This window comes from Protopterus annectens, chromosome 9.part0, assembly GCF_019279795.1.
Source record: "Protopterus annectens isolate FY-2018-M chromosome 9.part0, PAN1.0, whole genome shotgun sequence".
Taxonomy (NCBI): domain Eukaryota; kingdom Metazoa; phylum Chordata; order Ceratodontiformes; family Protopteridae; genus Protopterus; species Protopterus annectens.
In genome coordinates this window covers 156,356,305-156,384,091 of record NC_056743.1, presented here as the reverse complement: position 1 = coordinate 156,384,091, position 27,787 = coordinate 156,356,305, and the positions used below count along the sequence as shown (strand labels likewise).

General features: G+C 37.0%; 1 protein-coding gene across 1 annotated transcript in view; it reads right to left on the bottom strand.

Moving 5' to 3' along the window:
• The window catches only part of LOC122811098 (dispanin subfamily A member 2b-like), a 118,676-nt gene extending 95,291 nt beyond the window's left edge, over positions 1-23,385 (bottom strand). Inside the window, exon 1 of the mRNA XM_044082675.1 lies at positions 22,935-23,385. Within this exon, the coding sequence (XP_043938610.1) occupies positions 22,935-23,156 (222 nt within the window). The 5' untranslated portion in view covers positions 23,157-23,385. The remainder of the gene's footprint in view (positions 1-22,934) is intronic.
• Between the last annotated feature and the right edge of the window lie 4,402 nt (positions 23,386-27,787).

The following is a 27,787-nucleotide window of genomic DNA, read 5'->3' as shown; positions in this document are numbered from 1 at the left end:
AGACAGCTAGGACAGTAACACTTGTATATAGGGGCAATGTTTGCAAAGACACTTTAAGGTAGGCAATATGTGGGGTGACACGAGCAGCAATGAGTGTGGTGGCATTTGTATATAAGACACAATGAGTGACATATAGCACTCATACGAAGGTGGATGGTGCTCTTCTGTACTAGACTAATGAATGCTAACTGGTTTCTCTACCAGGACAACTATGTAACTGCTGGTTATCAGGAGGTTACCACTGTCTTAGTCAGTCTGGGTTTTGAAAAGTAGATGTGATTGGTGATTGTGTGAGGGGATTGGGCCCACATGTGGCAAAATCTGAAAAAAAATGCAGCTCAAAAGTTGATTGTGACCCGATTTAACAGCTTTTCTTACCTTTCCTATATTTATATGACCTCAGAGTCAGTTATACATAAAAAGTGAGGCAAAAAAATCCCTAAAAAGAGGTGTGAAAACAAGTGCCAAAGTCGAGTCAGGTTTTATCATTGTGTCTTAACATTCAGGGCTGTAGCAAGAGAATTTGGCAATTTCCCCATCTGGTATCTACCCTCATACTATCAATAAGCCACTGTAATCACATAGTGAGAGCTCATAAAGTGTCAAATGTTTTCAAGAAAAGTTGACAGTTTAGAAGTTATCTATAACTGCGCCCAATAGCCACCTTTAAACAACTTGGAAATTGTTGTTAACCTGTTTAAGGTATTTCAACTGCCATAACTGAACTGACCGATATCGCCAACATCCTGGCAGACAGGTTCAGCGCAGACTTCACCTCCTTCTCACCCTCAAAAGTGGCCATAACCATACCAGAAGAATGTAGAGTCCCTGAATTCACAGACACTCAGGTTAAAACAGCCCTCTCCAAAGCCATAAACACAGCATCAATGGGACTGGACAGTGTCCCAGGCTGTGTCCTACACGAGCTCAAAGACAAACTAACCCCTCAGCTAAACACACTGTTCAAACTTAGCCTCTCCACAGGCTACGTACCCATAGAGTGGCACACAGCAATGGTTATTCTGCTCCACAAAGGTGGAGCCACAACAGACCCTGGGAACTATTGCCCTATAAGCCTGACTAGCTTTGTCTGCAAGGTTATGGAGTGCATCATCATGGAACTCATTAACAGAGACATTGGGAACCTCCATACACTGGACCCTACCCAGTTCGGCTTTAAGGGCAGATCATGCCTCCTAAACCTGGTGGTCTTCTTTGAGACAGTTACCAAGGCTATAGACGAGGGAAAGGTGGTACACACAGCCTACCTAGACCTCGCAAAGACCTTTGACACCATTCCCCATTCTGGTATTATAGACAAGCTTACCAGCCTGAACATAAACCCCTACGTCACAAGATGGGTTGCCATCTGGCTCACAGACAGAACCCACATGGTGAGAGTTGTGAGAGCTAGGTCCGACTCTAAACCGGTTACAAGTGGTGTTCCCCAGGGCTCAGTCCTAGGACCCCTCCTGTTCAGCATATACTTCTCAGAGGTACAGGCAAGCACAGGAGGACTGTGGCTGACCAAGTTTGCAGATGACTGCAAACTAGGGGCTATAACTGACTTTCTGGCTGACATGGACATCCTCCAAAAGGGTCTCACTGAGACGGATACCTGGAGTCAAAATCATGGCCTCAAGCTAAATGCCAAAAAGTGCATAGTCATCCCCTTCGAAAAAAACAAAGTACCCACAAACTACCACATAGGTGGTAGTCCCCTAAATACAGAAGACATAATAAGGGATCTGGGGACCCAAGTAGATAGTAATCTCACCTTTGATAATCACATTGCCAAAGTGGTTAGAAAATCCTTCTACGTGGCCCACCTAATCACAAAAGGGTTTGCATCCAGATCAAAAGAGGTCATTGTGCCCCTCTACACATCACTCATCAGACCCATCATAGAGCACAACACCCCATTTGGGATGTACCTTACAAGACACCTGCAACAGCTGGAACAACCACAGAAGTACCTCACCAAGAGGATCACTGGTCTCAAACAGATGCCCTATGCAGCTCGACTGAAGAAACTCCGTCTGTACTCTGTTGCATACCACCTACTCAGAGGTGATCTCTGCCTGACATACAAGGCCATGTCCAACCCAAAACTGATGGACATGCTCCACCTAAAGAAAACCTTATCCCCTCAAGCCACACGCTCTAGGGATCTAAATCTCACCACAACAATAAATAGGATGTGCTGGAAGGATAGATTCCTGTCCCAGAGACTTTCCATGCTTTGGAACAAGATTCCAATCTACATTAGGCAGAGCTCCTCGCTAACACTAAAAAAGAAACCTTGATGAGTGGATGGGAAACAGAAAGTTTACCCCGGGGATCACTTCAGTGGCTCTGCTGGACAGAGGCACAGGGAACTAATCTAAGGGGGTGGCGAAAGCCAACACATTCTGGCTAGGCTTATAAATGCCTTTGGGCAGATAGCCTAGTACCTACCTATGAACCTATAAAAAAATAAATAAAAAATAAACTGACATTTAGATGTATTACAAGCTATCTGTAAATGATCACAATCATGTTCAGCTAGTAATAGCCTGTAAACTGCTTAAATATTTGCTTCAAAGGTCCAGTGTCCCTTAAGGTGTTATGACCAGGGCAGGTACCCCATTTGCTCCAAACTTTATATGGCATTGTCAACAGCCAATATTTGCTTTACAGCATGCCTTTCACTGATGCATCATTCTGCATGTCTGTACAAAGCCTTTATAAAATACTACAACACTACAAGCCATTGTTTCTATTATGTAGGCAGGAAAAGGATAAACAAGCCATACTCAACACTTAGCTTTCCTAACTTAGTCAATGCAGTGCTGATGACTACTGCTGCCTCTTGCAGTTATTAAAGGCTGGATGCTGACTAAATTGCAAGACAGGATGAGTAGTTGTGGCCTGATCTGTGAAGATATGTGTATGTTTCTGCATTAATAAAGGGATAAACATAGGAGAATAAAGAAATGAAGGATCCTCAGTACTACTGCTATTAACTACTACAAAAATTTGCAATTATGATATCCTATATTTTCACTTTTGTTACTGTAATTGCCACATGTTAGTTCCACACAGCTTTCTCCCATCTACCACTTATTGTTATAGGACTATTACATTTTTGCTCAACAAACACATCCTCCTTTTTATACCATATTCTTACCCTAAGCTGCCTGGTTGCACAGTTTTTGATGTTGCTGACAGTTCTAAGGTTCACAATGCATAGAATTTCTGATGTACATCACTGCCACTTTCGATAAGGGAGGACATCTCCTTAAATGTTACACTACCCCATTGGTGATTGCATGCAGTACTTTGGTAGCATTATTACTACAGATAAGTGAAGATGAGTATAGCTAGCAGCTCTAGTAGTCCCTGGCTGTAACATACACTGGTCTGTCTCTGTTCTGCCTTAAGGTGAATGGTGATAGCAAAGCACAGCAACTTTGTATGGTGTGGTGCTTGGTAAGGGTATTATGTAATGCAGTATAATTAGCCTGATTTCTAGCAATGTCATTGATTTGTTTTATTTGCTTTATTATTACATAAAACTCACTTTGATGTACATTTATTTATTCATTTAACATTTGTTTACTGGGAAAGTCTGACTTTGAATGAAGCCAATTTTCAGTGGAGGCCCAGGGAGAAATGCTCCAGATGCATGTTTTTGTAATATATTTAAGTATGTGTACTCAACTAAGTACATTTATGCATGTGGTGTGAGCAGTTGTGTTTAGAGTTCTTAGTTTCCAAGACACTAGCATGCAGTCTGAAGAGTTAGGCTTAGATTCATAACTAACACGTAAGGCAGCACTAGTACAAGTGGTGGCACTGCTCAGGTTATGGGCAATTCAAATACACAGATAACATGGCTCAGTGATGGTTAAAATAATGCAGTGTGCAGTGTATACTAATGATGACATAATGACATGGGAATAAGTTGTTGCTGAGTTTACCATTGTTAAAGTTTTATAGATAGTCCATCTTGACTGGTATGGCATATGAAATTAAAGAAGCTGGTCAAGTGGCAGATGTATGACAGGAAATCATTTAGATTTTCCATAGAGTCTTTACATGTATAAAATGTGTCATCCACGGAATGGGAATAACAATTCATTTTGTTATAAAAGGTAGTCTTGTAAAAGAGATTGTCATCCACACATTTTGCTAGGGCACCATTAGCCAGACTTGGCACCTTGGTTGTCCCAAATCTGTGCCCCTAGTCTGTTTGCAGTATTCACCTTGAAGATAAAATAACTATTGGAGAGCACCAATTCCAGCAATTCACAATAAATCTCATATGGCAGTCACATGCCCCATAAAAAGGGACCAGGTTCATTAAGCATGTGCCATGAAACTTGTTTGTTTGATATCCTTTGGTTTTAACTAATCTGTAAAAATCCCCTATTACAGCTAGCTGCACAAGAAGTGTCTTACTGAATTATTTTGCATTCACGTCCCCATAAAATCAAGATTTTTTCAGGAATTTCTGATAAACATGGGCTAGAAATCATGAGCATTTTAACTACAATTACTATCTCATTCATTGCAGATCATAGGATCATAGGAGATTACTAGGTTATCGACTCGGAGGTCATTTTAAACCTAGCCATTTCATCACAATGTAATACCATAAAACTGCTAGTCAGTACCCAAGATTGCACTTAGTGATGAAAGGTCATGTCCAGGAGGGTTGTGGGCACTATCCCAAGTAAGAATTTGTGGTGTGCCATTCACTTGTCCAGGTTCCTCTTGAGCAGTATCATATAGGTGCTCTGATTCACATTAATTGGTACCCTGTTCCAAAGATGTGGCAGTTGCTGGGAGATAAATCTGTCCCTCTAACATGTCCTATTTAAGTCACAGGCTATATTTAGGTCCCTGGAATGGGTAGCCCTAGTCCTGTTTGATTTACTGATATGCAGCAAGTTCATTAGGTTTGGGTCTTGGATTGCCCTGTAGGCCAGGCGTAAGTCTCCCCTAAGAAGTCTATACAACAAGGAGTACAGTGTTGCATAGACCTGGTAACGGATGGTTTTAAATGCTGCCTCATTTATAGTTTTAGAAAGGGCAGCAACAGAAAACATTCTGTGGCAAAAGATGACCCTCATGCAACCACTGGGTGCTGGATTCTCTTTGCATTGGTTTAACTAATGCAAGATTGACATTCTAATTAAGACTTGGGCGCACACCAGTCAGGAGCATACCTGTCAATTGTTCAGAACTTTGCAGAATGCTCAGATTTTTGCCTCATATATTCGGTCTGTTACTTGAAATATCTGAGTTTTTTTGGAAAATAGTCAAGGACTGCAGTCATTAAATAATGACAGGCATATGAGTTTCACATTTCATATTTTTCAGAAAATGCATGCTAATATATGTCATATATGCCAACATATGTCATATGCTGCCAGACTAAAGAAACTCCAGCTCTATTCAGTAGCATACCGCCTACTCAGAGGTGATCTGTGCCTGACGTACAAGGCCATGTCCAATCAGGAATTGATGGACATGCTCCACCTCAAAAAATCCAAATCCATCAGAACCATGAGAGCTAAAGATTTAAACCTTAGCACAAATATGAATAGGACATGCTGGAGGGACAGATTCATAACTCAGAGGCTTCCCATACTCTGGAACAGAATCCCAGTTCATGTTAGGCAGAGCCCCTCACTGACTCTCTTCAAGAGAAATCTTGACGAGTGGATGGGAGATCGTAGGTTTACCCCAGGGGTCATCTCTGTGTCACTACTAGACAGAGGCACAGTAAACTAATTCTGTTATGTAAGGGGGTCTTCACTGTGTCACTACTAGACAGAGGCACAGTATTCTAAATCTATTCTGTACCCATTACATGGGGTGGCGAAAGCCACATCACTATGGCTAGGCTTATAAATGCCCCAGGGCAGATAGCCTAGTACTAAACTATGAAACTATGAAACTATAATGAAAAACATGTTATTCTAGCAAGTTTTCAAGTTTATAAGAGCAATATTTAAAATAGTTCCAGAATTTTGTCCCTTTGCCCCATTATTTTGGCTTTGTCCAAATTTCTTGAGGGTGAAGGTTAAGAGTTATAATTAGGTAGCAGTTTATTTTCATTCACAACTGCATGGTACACCTCCTGTTATCTAATTTAGTTTTAGAAGGTAAGTTGCAGTTCATTCTGTGTCTGCTGAAATGACTCCCCTCATTCTTCTATTATACACAAATATATGCATTTATTAAAGATGGAATTGAGTGATTAGAGCTGATGTTTTCTTTGATAAAATGCTAATCTGGAATAAATCTCATTTGGAAAAGAAATGTAAACCGAGTGGAAATGTTGACATCTGTTCCGTTTTGTAAGGTGAAGTGGTATTTCACACATTTTGTTTTATTCAGCTCAACCTGTGAGGGTTGTGAAAGCTCACTGTGTATTTAACTACGTCCTATTTACTTGGTATTAAATAGTAACTAATCTATTTTGAGTTTGCTATTTTATACTGATATATATCTATCCAAACATCTAAACTTGATTTTTTCCCTAATGCTACAAGGATTCAAACTCAGTTACATTCACCTTTCAGTCTGTAACCAAGATTTGCCTATTTGACTCCATTCAACCCAGAAAATATTAGTAACAAAGTTAACAGGTAACAATAATGCAACTTTATGACATTTAGTGGAACTGAAATACAAGTGGCAAACAGAGCTTAGAGGAAGGAATAATATGCATAAAATCTAATCAGATTTGAATATTCAGAAATATCAGTTGATCAAAGATTAAAAGATTTCTGACACAAAACATGAAAGTGCTGGGCATGTAAATTGAGTGAGATGACTTTCATACTGTAACTGAGTCACGGTAAATTAATGTTTCACTCAAATGAATTATAACACTTATAAATTACTAATAATAAAATAAAATACAAAGTGAGGAAGCTAAAAGCAGTAAAATATAATTTTAATACCAGGTAAATGCTTTCACATCAAACAATGCTTCCTCAGACCATTACTAATGGTCTGAGGAAGCATCGATTGATGTGAAAGTGCTTACCTGGTATTAAAATTATATTTTACTGCCTTTAGCCACCTCACTTTGCATTTTATTTTATTATTTGTTTATTGTTGTGCTATTGAGGTCCACAGTGGCATCGTTGTTTATTGAAATATTCACTTATAAATTACTGCAGGCAAGCCAGTGCAATGAAAACCACAATTCAGATGCTTCAACTCAAACTATATAATTCAGATCACAATGTAACAGAAGTAGGCACCAGATACTTACAGGGTCTGCAAACTCTCACCTGTACTTATAATGGCATCTCCGACAAAGAGTAGCTACACTTAACCCCCACCAGGAAGCAAAGGTGCCCAAAAAGTAAGTGACTTCACCCTGATTTCACTTTTCTATAACAGAAAACATGATCAATGACCCTGAAATGTCATGTATTGATATGCACTGCAACTGTTTAGTGAGCCTAAGTCTGAGCTATCAGTCAGCACCTCCCAGAGTCAATGTTACTAAGAAAAAGAAGATGCAACATACACATTTTACATCCTCCAGACACTTCTCCTTAAAATACCATTCTACCCGTTATGCCAGTCAGGGAATGTCATCTACATAAATAACAAAGTCCCTGAGGAGATGCTGTCCTTTGACTTGCACAAGCAATATGATCAGCCAGAGTACTCCCAGATGTTGAAATGGTGCCCCTGGGATTTGAGTTTGAAATGCACAAAGAAATGCTTAAAGGTTACACATATGTAAAACCCTTAGTAGCAGTGCAGGGAGCAAGGTCAACATACAATTACTACCCACATACTAAACATTCCCCTAATGTTAGAGTATTGCTATGCTAAGGTAAAGAATCATTGGAAATGCAGATGTAATATGCAATCATTTAGGAAATAATGCATGAACAGTAGAAAAACAGGAGTAGAACAGTAGTCCTTTTTAATTGTATGTCAAAGTAAAGCTGCATATACATACAATATGCAGTTCAGCATATAAAAATACACTAGTCAGTTCAGCACATACGCATACAATGTGTAGTTCAGCTTGTAAACATCCAATGATAGCTCATAAACCAAAAAAAAAATGAAAACAGTTGTATTAGCTTATTTAGTACTCAAATACATTGTCTAACAAGTCCGTAACAGTTCTGTGCAATCGCTATAACATAATATAATGTAATGGACTTTTTTTTAAATTAAAAGTATATGACCACTGGGCAACAGTCTGTATATACACAGCAGCAATATTCCATAGACACATAGTTGTCCCAAATTCAATGGAATTCTCTGTGAAAAGCATGATTAGTGTTTATACCTTAATAACGCACCAGTGTAGAAGGTAGTGTGTAGTATTCCTGTAGATAGGTAGTGATATACATTTACCTATTCCCATTGACCTAGGTGTTCATCCAGAGAAGGGGAAGAAAGTTTGGAGTCCGCAACTTGCATATGACTACTTAAGCAATAACTGACAATGTGGTGTGGTATATTGAAGATTTACCCATGGTTGGCGTGGTTTAATCACGAGAGTGAAGCCCCCAGTGATTAAATAAAGCCAACTGTGGGTAAATCTTCAATATACCACAACCACGGAGTCGGTTATTGCTATTATACAATGACATTACTTAAGAAAAAAATACTTACTTTTCTTATATAATGTCTTTGTATAACAGCACATTACTGTTCTTCCGCCGGTGGTGGTATATTGCTTCCTTGTGTTGATGTACTGCACATGCGTATGGGACTTGCGTCCCACACATACCCAGTACATCAATGCTCTGAAATGGAAGCAATGGAGAAAAGAAAGCCTCTGTTGCTCCATTTTTTTTTTTTTTTTTGTATTTATTAAAAAAATAAAGAAAAAAAAAGCTTTGGACACTTTATACCAACGGAAAAAAGTTTGGGCGATCGGACCTTTTTTCGTTAGTATATTGTGGGATTTACAATGGGCATGCTGGCTAATCAGCATGCATGTTTCTGAATATTAATGTGGGGGTCATTGTATAATTACAATTTTTACATAGTGATGTGTGCAATCATTACAGATTCCAACATATCAAGTAAAAATACAGTGAGCTGCAGATATTACTTTTAACTTCATGAAGTCAGAAATTACAATGACAAATATAACTTTAATATAAGAGTGATATTTGGACTGGACATCCATGCAGATTGCAGGGAGTTGTAGTTTTAGGGGGCCATGAGTGCTGTATGAGAGATGAAATTGGGTGGCCTGATCAAACAGCATACATTAAGAGAAAGACTCTTCAGCTCAAATTCACTTGATAACACAGTCAGTTTGCACTGCATCAGAAGTCTGATTTGTGCAGTCAAAACCTTACTCGTTATTTAATTTTTAGACATAGAACAGACACAGAAGATAGTATGGAGGAACAAGTGTAGCCAATTGTGACTGATAAATGGCTGCTAACATTCATGCAAGATTTACACACTATAATCTTGATACTGGATAAATACAGTAGGAAGAAAGTTCGGGGTCAGACATGACCTGCAGAAGTTCCAAAACTTCATAATTCATTTATGTATACTAACATGTAACAATAAATAGATGATAATTCTAGTGCATTAGGTATCACTTGATATTTAATGAATGAAAAAGAGGAACAGCCACTGATGCAAGAATTGTTTTTATGTATTCCTTCACAAACTTCTTCCAACTTTAACCAAAAGAAAGTAAAATCAGAGGCATGTTTATGTCTCATAAACTTGACCGTTTGACCAACTGACACAAAGGTTGAGTGTTTTTGCATTGCACTTCTTATTTACATAACACTTTGTAAAATCTGTATATGAAGCCTAGATTTATAATACTAACCATCCTTAGTCTGTCAGGAATAAGACAAATGAAGATACTGTACTGTGACCTAGTACACTGTACACAAGAAATTAATTCAAAAGTGGGTTTATGTCAGATTATAGTGTCTTTGGAATCTCGAGCTTCATAGGGTTAAGACCATATGTTTGACTTTCTGAAAACTATCGAAACAAAACAACCAAAATCTACATTTTTGCAGGGAGGGGGGCAAGCCCCCCTGTACCCTGCATTTGGGCAGCTGCCCCCACACCCACTGCAAATTATATATACAAACCCTGAAATTGCAGTACAGTGGGAAAAGGGTAAATTCCCCAATTCTCACTTTACCATGAAACTTGAAAATAGGGTCTTAATAATATAAATTTTGAATTTCCCAAAACTTGATCATCTCACAAAAACCTAAGAAAGTAATACAGTAGTAGTTCTGAAACAATATTAAATAAGAGAGGCCTTTAAAGGACTGTTAGTACTTAGTGGAAAACTTTTGTTTATTTAATTTTGAATTGATCATGGTACTTTTTAATTTCTCATGTGTATAAAAAAGGGAAAGCTGTATCTTACTGCTATAGATGTGTATGTTTGTGTATTTGTGCATATGTCTGTGCATGTTTAATCTGGATCATTCAAAACTGGATTAATTTGAGCAAAACATAGACCATCCATGTAGCTGTAGCCTATAGTGTAGATAATATAAATAAATGTGGGTATCATGGTATTGCCATGACAGCCTTATTGTACTTTAATATGATAAAATCACCAGAGACTTAACGCTTTTGCCTTTTACAATCCAGGCATCATCAGAGATTCTGATGATGGCTAGATTTTAAAAGTCAAAAGCGCTAAGTCTCTGGTGATTTTATTGTATTAAAGCGACCATTTCTTGTGTTAGAACACATTGGTTTGTCAGTTTATTTTTTTTACTGTATTCACCACACTGCTTCTGCATGTGTGGCTGCAGTCTGTTTCCTAGCCTTATTGTACTGATTTAGAGGCTGAAGGGGACATCAAATGCCAGATGATTACTGAAGACCCCAGATCAAACAATAAACAGAGGGTTTTGTTCAACTCCCAGAAGACAGGTCCATTTGGGAATATGTGCATCACACAAAGGGTGTGCTTCAGGCCAGTAAGGAACAAAAGGAATATATGGTTTTGGTAGAAACAATGTGAAACTCAAGCCCATTCCTGATTGGAGGAATATTGTTCCATAATGTTGTGCTGCGGTAGCATTGTCGCCTCACAGCAAGACGTTGTCTAGCTCGATTCTCAGCTAGAGCGTCTTCTGTGTGGAGGCATGCGTGAATGGGTGTGCCTTCATTGAAGGTTTTGCATCAGGGCTGGTAACTCGGCATGTAAAAATCCACTACCAAACATTAACGGATCGGAGTTCCGCTGTGGCGACCCCTTTAAGCCAAAAGACACAACAACAACAACAATGAGAATATTCAAAACTCAGTATCAAGAGACATTGTGGGTCATTCAGCTGCATTGGTGACTATCCACGTCCTCCTTATCCACTAACTATGTCTGTACCGCACCAAGACTACACACTCGAGTCAGTGGCACTCAGAAACACCTAATTCCCAGTCTTTGACTTTATCACAAGAGGACACTGACAAACACATAATGTACCAATTACCTCTGCATGAAATGAGCTTGCTTCATGTGCTCTTGCTTCAACAACCCCAAAAAGTGACCTTTTATATACAAAGTGATGAGACATCTATAAACAAGTGATTTCTGGTGTGGGCAAGCCCTTTGTACACTGAAAATAAGAGGCCAACCCCCTCACACACTTAAAACTTAAATCTAGTAATTCTGTGGTCACTTAACATTATGAAAAAATGAAGTACACAAAAATAACACACAGCAATCTTGGATAATAACTGTTTTACCATAATTAGAGCAAGGAAGCACGTGATTCTCTAGATAGCACCTCTCAAGGGCATTCAGGCTGAGTGTGTGACCTATAATAATTACAATATTATTTTTGATAGTAGTAGTAACAATAAAGATACTCATATCTACCTATTCTTTACAAGTTTTTCAGCCCCTACCCAAGCTCTGAAATTCTATTACTTGATGACAAATATTCAGTGAAAAGCTTTTCTTATATTGGCCCTGAACAGACCCATATGAAACATTAGATATTTTTCTCTTGTTGTCAAATACTTTGTTTAAAAGTTCATTATTTATTGGACTCGGTTGATGTTGTCATTGAAAATAAAAGCTTGTTGTATCTCTCAATCCCTTCTTCTTCTAAAGAAAGTATATTAAGTATATTAAACTCTTTTTTACTTCCTTCCTTTCCTCTTGTCTTTGGCACCTGGTATAGAATATTCAGCACTGATGCTGGCTTTTCCTGGATGACCACTGTTTTATCCATGTTTTTCCAATACTAGGTTTCCAGAGATACAATTCATACTCTGTATATGGTCTTCTGAACTTTCTGTAATCAGGGATAAGAATATCTTTCTAATAGTCATATGTTTCCAGTGCTTTTTGTTATTCCACCAGAGTTCCTTGAAGTTACCTCACATTGCTTGTTTACAATTCACTCGTGGTATTACTGCATTCACAAATTTGTCCACTTATGATTTTGCTACTATTTCCCTCCAGCCGTGTTTATCTTATGTTTTTCTATTGACATAAATTTAAGCTGCCTGATTTTTGACCATTTCCATTTCCTGTATATCCTGGAGACATTCATGTCTCAGTATTTCCGTGGTAAGTGCTTATAAAGGCTTTCACTAGCAGAACTATTTGTTGAGATATTGAAGATGCTCTAACTATTCTCCTACCAGAGCTATTTATATTTCTTATTTATGAGTAGCATTAGCAACAACGTCATTATTGTGCAACTCTATCCAAACATGGGATTCTTACACAATGATCAAGAGACACTTTTCTACAATGATGTAGCCACCCTTAACAGGAAGGCCTATGTCATGTCATTTTAGAGATTTCCCTAAACTGGCACTTGCTGAAGTCATGATCCTGAGCTACATTTTTTTTCAAATGTTCATGCCAAACATTCTCAGTTTTCAGCACTTAGTCCTCCATTTTTAACATGCCAATTAGCGATTAGGATTGAGCTTGTGAACTGTTCCACTGTCGTTGAAGCAGTTTATGTAGTTCATCGCTTTTCACCACTTTCTAAGAAATCTCCATTTGGACTCTAGTTGTATAATGACGAAATCACATTTAATGACCGGCAGCTCTTAAGATGAACTTGAAATCATCTCAAGAAACTTGCTAATGTTCCATATTTTCCCATCTCCTGAAATGTAGTCCTGCAGTTTAATGCTGATAATTGCCAGTTGCTGCTCTTCTTTTCACAATTTACAAAATTCCCATGATGTACAAAAAAGCATTGCTGCTTATGGCCTTGATGGCATGTTTAGGCAATGTGGGTACCTTTAGTAGCAGGATGTGGTATCCCAGAGCTAAACACAATTAAGCCCTGTGAAATATGCTCACCTATGTTAAACAGATCAATATGAATGATTTTGGGTACATGACGCTAAAATTAATGACTTGTTTACTAAGTACAGCAGGCATCTACCTGTCTATTCTTAGCAAAGAAGTCTACACCAGTGTACTGATCTTGTAACTTAAGTGCTAACTTTTTAACAGAATTCCATGTCCAGATGCAGTCCATTGGAGGGAAGATTCTTTTTTAAATAATCCCTCTCTTATTTATTTATTTGTGTGTGTGTGTGTGTGTGTGTGTGTGTGTGTGTGTGTGTGTGTGTGTGTGTGTGTGTGTGTGTGTGTGTAAGTTCTTTAAATTGGAAGAAAAGATAAAATGGAAGCTGAAATCTGTATATGAGACATGTTATTTATATAGCCCAAGTGCATCTGGCAGTATTACTTACTGTAACATTTTTATTAAAGACTGTACTTACGGAGTATTCTTCCAGAGTTTTGTTTGCCTAAGAACAGTACTGAAATCACTGAACTTGCATAAGCAGCAAAAATGTTGTCCTTAATAAAAGCCAAGCTTTTATTACTGGAAAGACGGATCTTTCAGTTGCTGAGTGTATATACAGAAGTTAGTGATACCTAACATCATCTTAAAATACAGGGTTAGAAGGATTATAAACACATTTAATGCTAGTCAGGTCTGTTTCTTTATTGTATAGTGGAAATAAATGTGTTGTTACTCAACACATGTTCAGTAATATCCTGATATGCTGAGTAACACATCTTAAGCAATCTTCTGGCACAAATGCAAAATTATGCACTGAAGAGAGACAGTTTCCATTGTTTTCTAATAAACTGGAGGCCCACACGTATTTTTCAGTTTTCCAGCTTGATCTTAATGAAGTGCATTATTCATGTCCACATTTAAGTTTTTAGCTTGCTGCTTAAATACTTGGAAATGTTTTCTTTTCTTTCTTTCCTTTTTTTTGGATTCTTTTTATTTTCATTTAGAGCTGATAAATTATAAGTTTATTATCATTATTTATTTTGGTATTGTTGATAATGAGTCTGTCAGAAGTCTCATTGCTGTATTTAATGCTGACACATTCCTGACACCTTCACACTCACAAGATTCATTTCATTTTATCACAGGCTGCTGAATGTTGCGAGTGCAATTGAACGGATGTTTTATTGTAATTTCTGTGTATACAGAAATCCATACAGGCAGGCAAACTGACATTCACACTTTCATAAAAGTGATTTAAAATTTTTAGACAGTTGTTTTTCTTTGTAGACACAAACAAGACTTGTGCCTTACTTGGTCTACAGTGATCTCGTATTAATAGTTATTCTAGTCTCAACCTCAAAGCTTTTACGCTCTTCACTTTATCTAGCAGTCTTTTCTTGTCACATGAATTCATTTGTTCTCACACCTTTCTTAATCTACCTTTTTTGTTTCACTACAAACCTCTGTTCTTCAGTCTTCATCATAATGAGGGACCTGTAAGCCTGTACAATATCTCAATATCCTCTTCCAATTACTTTTCTTCTTGTGTTTATATACAGGATAACTTCCCTATTTTCTCTCTCTCTATCCATCTTTATCTATCTGTCTAGCTATCTGTCTTTATATCTACATCGAATCTGGATCTCTCACTCTAAATATAGGTGATTACATCATCACTGATTAACAAAACAAATGGCCAATACACAAATGATAGACAAAAAAATTGAGCACCAACACAGATGTGTGACACACAAAATGCACAAATCACAAATTATTGAGAACATCTCTCCCCTACACTACCTTACTCATGTGTACTAACCCTAACTGTAACCCTACCCGTAACCCTAACCCTACAGATTGTTACTAAAAAACATTTCTCTTATTAGTACCGCTATGCAAGATAAGAGGACAAAGAACACCCACAACAGCAGTCAAGTGAAACACTAAATCTATCTCCTTACTTAGCCATAACTCTAACCCTAATTTGCTAATAATTGCACATACACACTACCCACTATAATGCAGTCTTACAGCAAGTAGTTGTCTGTATTAGATACTCCTGAAGGCTGTTCTCATCTTATGAGGGATTCAATAACTACTCCCAGGTTCCAATTATCTGCAAACTTGGTCAGCCAAAGGGTTTTGACATTGGCTTTGACATCTGAGAAGTACATACAAAACAAGAGCAGGCCCTCCATAGAGCCCTGGTGGACTACAGTCATGATCAGCCTCTTTGGGTAGGTGACTTCAATGATTCCAACCTCCTGCATTTTATCAGTGAGACAGCTAGCTTTCCTGCATGTTATAAAGGTACCTAGTTCCATAAGTTTGTTGACAATACCAAAGTGGGGCATTGTATCAATGCTTTAGCCAGATCTAGGTATGCAGTGTGCACTGCTTTCCCCTCATCCATTGCCTTAGTAACCTTTTCAGGGAAGTCCACCAGATTCAGTAAGCATGACCTTCCTTTGATAAAGCCAAACAGAGATTGATCCAGTGTCTGGAGGTCTCATAGGTCCATAGGTTGGTACTAGGCTATCGGCCCTAGGGCCTATACAAGCCTAGCCATAACAATTCTCTGGCTATTTCTTCCCTCAATATTTACTTCCCTGGACCTCTGTCTAGCAGGGTGACTGACGTAATCCCCAGGTATCTCCTGTGTCCTTGTTGATAATTTCTATGATCATTCTTTCCATGGCTTTGCAGATAAGACTAGTAAGGCTAATGGGTCTGCAGTTTCCAGGATCTATTAAGGTCCTCCATTATGAAGAGTGATGACCGTTGCAGTCCTCCTTTCACACAGCACAAACCTTGTTTTAAGAATATAGTTAAATAATGACTTCAGGGGGTCCTGTTTTAGACTATTCTGGAGGCATCCTGGAATGTTATTGGGTCCCATTGAGGCAGTGTTCATGGCTTTAGTGAGTGTGGCCAGTAAATGCTCCCAATTTATAGCTGGAGATGTTATGTTTGAGAGTATTTTTGAAAGGATGGTTGGGGATGGGGGGTTAAAGTTTGAAATTAATTTGTCCATTAACAGGTTTGCTATATTGCCAGGCTGCCAGGTTGGGTGGCATCACTGACCACCAGTTCAGCACATTGCCATGTGCTGATATATAGACACATACAGACAGATATATAAATATAGACTTATATGGACTACCTGAAGAATTCAACACAGCTAAACATTTGGTAGAAAAACGTCGACCACATAAAGTCAAAAACATGTAAATTGATACTCTACTATGCATGCACCAAGAAACCATTTTAGTGCATGTAAAATGTAAAAACAAAAAAATAACAAATGTTTTTTGACCCAGCACCCTCTTGCCAATTATACATACTAAAACTGGGAAAAGGGCATATTCCCCAACCCCAAAAATTGTGTAGTCTTACACACATGTTAATAATCTGATCAGTTGACCAAAAAATGCCATCATAAGAGTTTAGTCCATTTTAAGGTAATCCATATAAATACAGTAAGTATATGTGTGTGTGTGTGTGTGTGTGTGTGTGTGTGTGTGTGTGTGTGTGTGTGTGTGTGTGTGTGTGTGTGTGTATGTATGTGTATATATATATATATTATATATATATATATATATATATATATATATATATATATATATATATATATATATATATATATATATATATATATATATATATGTGCGTGTGTGTATACACACACATACATACATACATACATCTTAACATTAAATTCCACCTAATCACCAATACACCGGGAATAAACATGCTTCCATCTATAATGATGTCCATGTTGAAATGTGCCAAGCCCTGGCAACATGTACCAGTATTGGGCACTTTGATTTGAAGCTTGATTGAAACCTGTTGTAGGCAAAATAACAGCTCTGCAGACTACAGACTACACTACAAATCTCTGACAAGCATACCTCACAACTTTTACCTACAAAGCTACCGATAAAACAACAAACAATTAGAGATAAGATTTCAGATTATGGATAGTATTTATAAGCTGACAGTGCTGACTTACAACTTCTCATAATAATCTCCACTTTTAGGAGGAGTAGAGCAAATGCTTGAGAACAAGATAGGGGCATCCCCCCAAAATACAAATTGAAGGGTATGTTGACAAGTTTCCATCAGCAACAACCCCAGACTGGCCTTCGGACCACCTTATTGGACTCCAGTTTCTGTGCTGTCAGAACATAACACATATCTATAGAAAAAATTGTTGGACTTTTTATGCATTAGTAAGGATATTTGTCCTTTTATTTAGAAATGTAAACATGAGGATTTTTTCAGGTTATACTGAATTGTTTGCTGTTATATAAATTTACTGCTAAGGAGGCCACCAACTGTGTAACTCCTCTGACAGAAAATATTTAATATTTTAGTTAACATTTTCTTGGCCTGCTATTTCAATTTTACCTCAATCAAATTGGCTATTTGAAAATATTGAATAAATGAGCCATTAAATGCAAGGCCATCAACTTCTACATTATAAGACAAAATTAAAATAATTTATTCTTTACCTACAACTGTACACAACAAGTATTTAACACAACTACCCCAATCCGACTTTTGAGCCTCCTCACTAGACAATGTCTTTAAGTCATGTAGGCAATTGTTAGACTTCAGAAAATATTGAAATATGACATTAATAGGCACAATCAGCATAGTGTTTATTACAGTGGTGGATTTAGCACTGCTGCTAACAATGCGAAAACTTTCCTATTAACCCCCCCCATCTCTCAATTATCTGACTTGGGGTGATACATTCCATTTTTGTTTCCCCTTAACCAAATTACTTTTAGTTTTTGTTTGACTTGGGAAAGTGGCTCCTGAAGTATAAGTGGACTCTGACGATCAGTTCCCTGTCATCTGATTCTGACAAACCAATCACATTCATCAGCCATGCTGGCGAGTCTGGGTCAGGAGTTTCAAGCTGCACCATGAAATCTGAAATAATGTCATCTTCCTTGAAGCAGAAACTGCTTTTGTGGTTGCCTCTATTGCCATCAGAAGATTTGTTGAGTGTGAGTAGAAGTCTCAAACACCACGCTGCAAAGTGACAGTGAAGTGATTTTAAGTGAGAAACTTCAGGCATACCTGCAACTCTGAAAAAAAGTGAACTTGTCAATGTTTTTTCTTGTTTATCATACATCTCCACTGTCCCAGATTTTTTATGTATGTCCCTGATTTTAGCCTTATACTTTTTTCCGTTCAACATAACATTTGTTGTCTTCTGGCAAATCATTAGGGATTATATTCACTAAATAATGACAGGCATTTGAGTTTCAGATTTCATATACTTCAGAAAATGCATGCAAAGCCTGTTACTTTTGCAACTTTAAGTGTAATATTTAGGCTGGTATTCCAAGTCTGGGGCTTTGTATTTTAACTCATTCCCTCCAGTACAGCTGTTTTGAGTGTGTACCTTTAACTCACAACAGGTGTGGCTTGAGCCTTTAAAAATGAAGTTATCACCTTACAAGTCTAACAGACACTCATTGACAGAGATCAAATAACAATACAGTTGTGTTTGCCATCATGTATGCTTCAAGATAAAATATTCTGATACCTTATGTGTAGCATGGTTTTGGAATTATTAATGCAAATACGAACAAGTAATATTTGATGTCTAGTGGTGCAGTTGGAGGTAACTATAGAAATGCCTGGAGGTACACTCGGCTGTAGATGTAGTACATGAAGAGCAGCGCTGCATGGTTATACAAATCATGGTTTTTCAAGATAACTATGAAAATGCTGAGACATTTTGTTAAACGCACTTCCTATCACAAAAGCCCAATGTGCTTAAGGCATAAACAATAGAAAAACATGCAGATAAGGGGCACTACATGTTTGCATATCAGTAGGATTCATAGAGATGAATCTAAAATTATCTAATTTGCATACTAAATGTGTAAGTGGCTCTGAATTTATATGGAGTTGCAAGAGGAAGGGCAGAAAGGCATATGTACTGCCATATATTTTAAAAGGAGATACAATTACTGAGATACTTAAAGAACCGTTTTTATTGTATTTCAGTGCTTGTGCATACATCAACAGACTAATGAAGGGATCATGTGAAGAAATGTTTCATTTTGGTGCTTGTACATACTTGTACATATTGCGAAGGGATCTAGAGGATGTTTCATTTTGGTATCAGCAAAGTGAGTGTGCATATATGGTCAGACAAAATAATTGTCAAGCAAAATAATTTATTTTATGTCATTTTAGTGCTGGTATATACTTAGATAAACTACTGAAGGGATTGCTGAGGGAAATAATTAATTTGTGGGTGAGGAAAGTACTTGTGCTGGAGAAAGTTTGTGGATTGTAACTCGGATTTCAAACGCAAAGCATCGCTTTCTGAGCAAATATTTGATTGTTAATCACAAGAACACCTTGATAACCAATGCCACTTTACAAAATGTCTTATTTGCATCTCATTAAACTTATGGCATTTCATATTAAAGTATAGTAAATTGCCTCTATGAATCTCGCCTTTGCTATGCTCATTTGTAAACATCAGGGAATTCCCGATGGCATTTGCAAAAATAACTATGAATACTCGCCTGAAAGTATGTTCCTATTTTTGGGCCTTTGTCTACCTTCATTTTTTTCATATTGCCTTGATTCATGAGCCATAAGGTTTTGTGGGCAGAGGGTGCAATTGGTTTGACTTTGTTTCTGACAGCAGTGAGCTGAAATGCATTTTATACCATTAGCTGTGCATTTATTCATTCATTTGATTGCAGGCAGACAACTGGTTTGCATACTGTCATACAAGTGGCTGTAATTAATACTCTCATCAATTTATGTGTTTTTATGCAGAGGGCAATGGTCTCAAATGTCTGATTTTTCCTAATATTCTTGGACAATTCCTTATAAAGTTTGTATTTTTCTGGCAAAATTGCTGTGGATTGTAGTCACTAAATAATAATAGACACGAGTTTCAGAAATCATATTCTTCAGAAAATGCTTGCTAATGCAAAATCAGTTAATCTAGAAACTTCCTAAGTATATAAGAGCAGTATTTATAATCCATCCTTGATTTTGAGCCTTTGCCTTGATACTTAAGCTAAGAAGTTGAGAGGACAGAGAGGCTGAAACGGTTTGCAATGTATGGTTCTTACAACATTGAGATAAAATACATTTTTAGGCTATTATTTATGTATTTATTAATTCATCTTATGGCAAGCAGATATCTGAGTTGTATATCATTATACAAGTGGCTGTAATTGGTGTATGTGTGTGTTTGTGTCTGTGTGAGCAGTCACGTGTGCTCACATGTGCATCTTATGCTAAACCTGGCTTCTCAGGAGTAGTGTGAGTGTATATATGTGTGTGCATGCATTATCGTGTGTGTGTGTGTGTGTGTGTGTGTGTGTGTGTGTGTGTGTGTGTGTGTAAACAATATCATCAGTTTTATCTGTGGACTCATTATTATTGGGCACATGCATAACTCATCTGGATAGCAGCAAAAAATAGTTAAGTAATTATCTTTCAAAAATAAGATAAAATATTCTTCACAAGGATGTAGACCTCTGTAATGTGAGCTGCATAAGGAGTTTTTGACATAGGCCTAATAGGGGCCCTAGGCTTCACATATTCTAGAACTGTCCCAGCTTAAGCATATACACAGAAGATTGCTTTAGTTTATATGGGGTTTGTGGTTAGTGAGGTCATTATTTTTTTAGCTTTCCTCATAATCAGACTTCAGAGATTTGCACAGAATATTACTATTGATTGCCTGGAGATATTCTACTATCTAGGAGCAACATGTTGGAATACATTGCTGTGATCAGTATTCTTTTTCACTTTACTCACAGTCAGATGTTAGACATGGATGCAGGTGGCTATTTTTCTAAGTGAACAAACAAAAAAAAAATGAAAGTATTCCCTGTCATCTCTAGAACAGCAAATACAGAGATATACTGAATAAGATGCAGTAATGCATGAAAAAAATAATACAGATGCATGCTACCTCATACTGGATACATGTAGATCACCCTTTTCCCTCAAACTTGTTGCCAACAATCACAGTACCAAATATACTGAATTAAGACCTCCCACAGCCCCAGCATAGTCCATATAGTAAATAACAGCTTGCTTTCAAGATTAGTTTCAGTTAAACACTATGAGAGTTATACCTTGGAAATGAATCATTTGTGTCTGAACTTGAAGAGAAACAAAGGAGACATAAATCAAGAAATCTATGAAGTGCTCTGTAGTTCATTAAAAGTTGCAAGTGCATGAAAGAAACTTTTGTTGGAACAAAATACAGTGGGGAAAGACTGAACTATCAAAATGGGAGCAAAACCAAAAAGTGACATCCTTGACTCCCAAACCACCAAAACGTGAAATAAACTAACTCCAAAATCACTTAACAATGGGGAAAAGGAGACAGTTCCTTAACCCCATTGTTTATTAATCTTACCCTAACAGCACTACTTTCAACAAAATGTAAATCAATAAAAATAGCTGCTTCCTGTTCCAAAGAAACAAACAAAAAGGCAGAATGCATATAATCTTATTATTTAACTAATTAAAAACACTAGCGCACATTTTTCATTTCCCTGCCACAAAATCCTGTTGCATTTACACGTGCATACACACACGAAAAAAAAGGCAGACAGTGTTTCATATATCTTCCAGCATGGTGACATTTAAAACTTTGGTGTATTTTTCCATATAATATAGCATAGTTATTTCATCACACACTCATTAAAACTAGCAGGCACTGAGTAACTGACAACTTTTTTTTTCATTTTCAGCTCCAAGGAAAGTATGTCAGTGACCTTTAAAAATTTCAGTTTATTCCATATAAGTTTTATGTTATACAGCCATTCTGCAGTATTTATATAAATGCAGGCATATTTTTACAAAATGAAATATGCCTATATATGAAATTCACATGCAACAATACCGACAAAGTGTTTTGTAGGAGAGTTATTTAGGTTATCTTACTGACGTCCCTGTTCTAATAACCTTCCCACAATATTTAATCCATTTATTTGAATGCCACAACATATGTCACATAATGTAATTGACATGGTGCACCTACGGAAAGAAATATATATTAGGTACTTGAATTGTTAGGTAGCCAGATAAGAGATGCAACCTACACTCATTGCAATTCTGTGCTTCCACAAATACATCTAAAAAAATGTTTAAAGCATGCCTATTAAACCCAGACTAGGTGTCATTCAGAATCTAGACTATTAAAAAAGAGACAAGTAGATTAACACAGTTAAAAGAACAATAAGGAGAAGTCTTACATCTCGTAAACAATATGCAGTAACAGCCATTGTGACTATTATGTGTACTGCTCACTACATAGCAACACTATTCTATATTCTAAGCCATTCCATGATATTATTCTCAGTCTAACAAAAGGGCTTTATACACTAATTACTATTAATGTGTTGCGTCTCACCATTTAATGCATTACAAAAATATTTTTGACTGTTTTCATGTTCTTTTATATAATTTTTTATACCCATGTATGTCTATTATATGCCCACTTGTCTTAAGGAATGTGTAAATGTATGATCCAAAACTCAGGAATGCAACTCTGTACACATGCTGATTCTGAAGCATATACTCTACTGTGTTACAGTCCTTCCAAAATAAAACTTTCAGAAAAATACATGCTACATAAGTTACACCTACCTTTACAGAAAAAATAAGAGCAATGCATCCCAGGCAACAGAGGTTCATATAAATCATATTAAAAATGGACCATACTAGATGGTCCTTTGGTGGGGGAGTTGAAGATTCCATATTGACCACTGTTGTGTCTGCATTTTGTGTCGAACTGACATCCTTTAGAAGCTCATATTCCTTCATAGGATACTGGATTTCCTCATTGTAAGAGTCACCTTTGTTACTCATATTGCTGTGTTTCTTTTGTTAAAATTAAAAAAAAAAAAAGTTTAGTCTAACAAATGTTTACTGAAAAGGAGAAAAAGCCAAAAAAAAAAAAAAATCAGTCCAATATCACAGAGCAAACTATTAATCCAAGAGCTGCACAAAGGCGAGATTTGGGGAAAGAGTTTGGAAGAAATAAGGGAAGGGCTATAATGAAGGAATACAATGCTTTCTCGGTTGTGTCCTATATTCTAGTAGACAGCTGTTTGAAGAGAAGTTAATCTGTATCAGTGTTGACAAAGACAAGGCCATTTGATACAGGGCAAATACAGGCAATTATGGAATCAGTTAAAAATCTCTCTCACAGCAAACAAAAAGAGAAGAAGTCAAACATTTGGCAAGAAACTCACTGCGATAAAAATATTGCATTTACAGAAACTGAATTTATTCTAAGCAGCATTTTAAAGAGAAGCAAATTTAGGTCATGATATTAAATTATTGATCATCTTCAAGAACATTTGCTTACAAGTATAGTGAACTATAATTACTCTACCGAATCTATAAAATAAAAGATCAGACAAAAACCTAGTGCCAGCATATATTTTCTGACACCAAAAGCAATGAAAAACAATAATCTACCAAATGATTTTAGAAGGAATAAAAACTAATTTGCTGCATTCTTTTCCCACAATTGTTAATCCTACAGACAGTAGAAACATGAAAATAAGTTTCTGGCACCAGAAAACTTGTCTCTTGAAAGTCTGCACATTTGTACTTATTGAGCAACTTCTAAAATCTTTATTAAAGCTCAGAAATAATTTGTGGGGATTAAATTTACTGAATGCTTGTTCCATTTTTTAAAGTACCAATACAGTTTTTGAACTCCTCAAACAATGTGCTTAACAACACTGTTCCAAGCATCTACTACCCTTTCTCTAAACTGTTCACCCCTTATTGCTACTTGTTATGATGTTATTCTACCAGACTCTACAAAGCAAAACTGCTCTGTATTCCAAGTTCTGTAATGATGTTATACTCACAGCTTAACAAAAATAGTTCATAAACTAATTACTACTTTTTTATTCTTTCATGTAATGTGCTTTTATACCCAGGCTGAACCTAAAATTATTACCCCTGTGGATCAGTGCTCTACTCTGGTTAACAAATCTAAGTAAATCAATAATAAAAATTATATTTTATTGTATTTTCTCCATATCTGCTTCCTCCTTCTCTGACAGCAAAATTTTTCATGTAGAAATTTTAATTTCATTGAAAACATATCTATCCACTGTATTTATTTCAGACAGGAATAAAATGTGTATTAACAGCAGTTTGTTTTGCCTCAGTGTAAATCCCATGTAGTTCTGTTTTTTTCACATGAGGCTTCTTAGGTACATAGTCAACACCACATTATATGTTGTCTGTCTAACTGGGTGTGTTCTTCCTATGACTTTTTTAATGTGGCTCCTTATTCTGTTTTATAAAGTTGCCCAGCCTGAGTATACCTTAAAATCTGGCCTTCCATGAAAGTAATTTATGATCAGTTTCCACCACATTATCACTGCTGTACTGATGCAAACTTTTTCTATCATAAACATTTTTTTTTTACTTTATACGCATTCTAAGCCTATAGAGGTCTCTTCCTGACTTGCTACTAGTTATAGCTGTATAATACAATCCAAAAACTCATTGTAAACTACTGGTCTTTTTACATGGAGGGTGGTACTGGTTCAATCTGTGGTCCCAGATGAATTGGAGCTGGAACTGTAGCTTTACCTCTTATAAGAAGCTACCCTTAGGCAAATGTAACATTTAGAGACAACAGCTGACTCAACTTCTGTGGGGCTAAGAGTAATAAAACTGCCCCAAGTGGCGCTGAGCAGCCATGAAGACTTCAATGTCATTGTTCATTTTTCTAACCCAGATGTCATGGTGATGTTATTTTCCCAACATGAAATTCTCTTATTTCTGATTTCTGTTATAGACCTTATAGTTAATGTGATGACCAGCACCATACTCTCGGGAAGGATAGATGAGAAACAATGACCCTGTCTGGACTTCAAACTGCTTAGGTCCATATAAGAAGCTGGGTTATTTGATCAAATATTTTCATGCCATGCTTCTCACAGGTTGTGATTCTCCCAAGTCAAGAGATGTAGCCAATGAAATACTCATATGGAGGTGCTCAGGCCAATATTTTTCAAGATGTAGATTCTCAGTGTAGCCAGGATGCCTACAGAGATGGACAAAAGCTAATCATGGAAACTTTCAGTTAGCACTCAGATCATTGTACAGAAAAAAATGGAGACAAAATTATATCATCCCCTAGTCCTTCTGTCTGCTGAACAGACTCCTAGCTTTTGCTGAGTAATGTTGTCAGACTGTGCCCCCCTCGGAACCACAGTTTCATACAGTACAGATGTACTGGCGCTACTCTTCTTCATCAGCGCGGTGTTTGCCCCCCCCCCCCGCCATGAGATTTAATATATTGTACTAGTAGCTCTCAGTGCTATAATACATTATTAACTGGTACTTTTTGCACAAAATATGACTAACCTCTAGCTTATTTTTCTGGAAATTGTACACTACTGTTTTATTTCTTACATGCCTTCTAGGCATCATCAACTTAGGTGTAAGGGTCTGTACTGTTTTAGAGTGAAAATCTTTGCTGAAGTCACACACCATACTTGGGATCTTCTAACTCAGTATGTAAAACTTGATTGTTATTCCTTTGTACAGTCATAAGCTGAAACAATACATGTCATCATACCTCTCAACCTGAAACATCAAAAATCTGGACAAAGGTCAATGAAAAATAGGCACAACTAGCCAAAAATCAGGATGCTGATCAAATTAAAATTTGCATACACAGTCATGCAACCCTGCCCACTCCAATGGAATTGTGGGATACTAACATGAAGATTGAAGTCACTAAATAATAATAAATAATGGCAGACATTTGAATTTCAGCCTTCATATCCCTCAGAAAATACACAATAATGCATAACCTGTTATTCTAGCAACTATCTGAGTTCACAGAAGCAATATTTAAAATCTGTCCCTATTTGTGAGCCTTTGTTCCACCATTATGTTTGGCTTTGTCCAAATTTCTTGCTCTGAGAAATTGAAAAGTATGCTTCCTGGTTTTGCAAGTCAGTGAGATCTCATCCAGTTATAGTTGCTCGTTTAACCTGCTGCTTTACATTTAACTTTCTAATCTTCCATTCGTGCTTTTTATATCCAATACACAGTGGTTATATTTGTGTCTATTTGTGTCTATTTATGTCTAGTTAACTTACAGCATACTAAAAAGGACAGCATGATGCAGTTATTTTAGTGTCTGCTAACAACTTACTGTACCATTTTAACTATCCTAATGCAAAGCTCATAACTGTAAAACCAAAACCAAGCATCATCAAACTTTAAAATTCTGCAGTAGGCTGCCAAGTCCCCAAAACTAGCAACAAAATAAAAATAATTGTGTTTAAAAATAATTAAACGGCCCAAGTAAACATTCTCCATTAAGAATAGTACCAGAACGGGCTACAACAGAGCAAGTGGCAGGGAAAAAGTGGTTTCCTAGCTTCTATAAACAACACCCCCCATACTGAATTAACCAAGACAGTTGCACAGCATTTCTTATTAAACACGATTACTCCAACGTTCCAATTCCACATATACAAATGTATTTAAGCTGAATAATATAAGCAAAGTGATTTTTTTTCTTGGCATTTCAGTCCTTACCTTCTATATGCCGTAACTTACAACTACAATTTCCAGCATACAGTTTCAACTGGAGCTTGGGACTTGGAAACACATGCCAGTCTGATTGCATTCAGAAGTTTATTCTGCAGCCTCATTTTGTCCTCAACTCCATGTGCTCCCAAAACTTAAAACAAACTCGAGCTTCAACTTCTCCAGCTGACCTTCAATATAACATGACTGTATCAACATAGAGTTGGAAAGACAGGTACCCACAGTTTGAATCTCCCACCACACACTTGTTCAAATCCAACAGGCAGATGGCAGTCAAGGACTGCTTCACAAATCAGAAAGCCAATGTCATTATGCACACCTGGTAGTCTGTCCTAGAGTTTTACCTTAAAATCATTCATTGGTCTTTGATCCTCACTGGGTACCGAGTCAGACTATTTCTCCAACTACAGGAAGACAGTTCGTTGAATTAAAGTGGCTCAGGTTCTTTGTTAACTTGCATATAAATTACTGACAATGAAAAGTAACATAATCAGTGTAAGGCAAACAATTAAAAAATATGTAAAATAATCAAAACATTCTAGGTTTTTAGGTGTCATAAGACAGTGTATATAAGAATGACAATTTCTATAACACAAGTTAAAAATCACAAATGTCTAGCCCTTTGAAAAAGCAAAGTTTGCATGTAGCTCCAAACATCTCCAAGTACCCGTTTATGGTTACAACACTTAGGGAGGCATCTGTTGGTTAAAACAACTGATACCCTTTTTACCCCAAATTATCCAGAGAGCTTCATTTCTTTTACCTCTGTTTATTGCACTAACCTTCACAGTCTATCATGTTGAATTCTTTGGGTTTCTCTAGTGGGCAGCAGTCATAATTGGTGTTATCCAGTTTGTGCCATGCCCTTGATGGTCTAACAAATTAAGCTGAAGCAATTA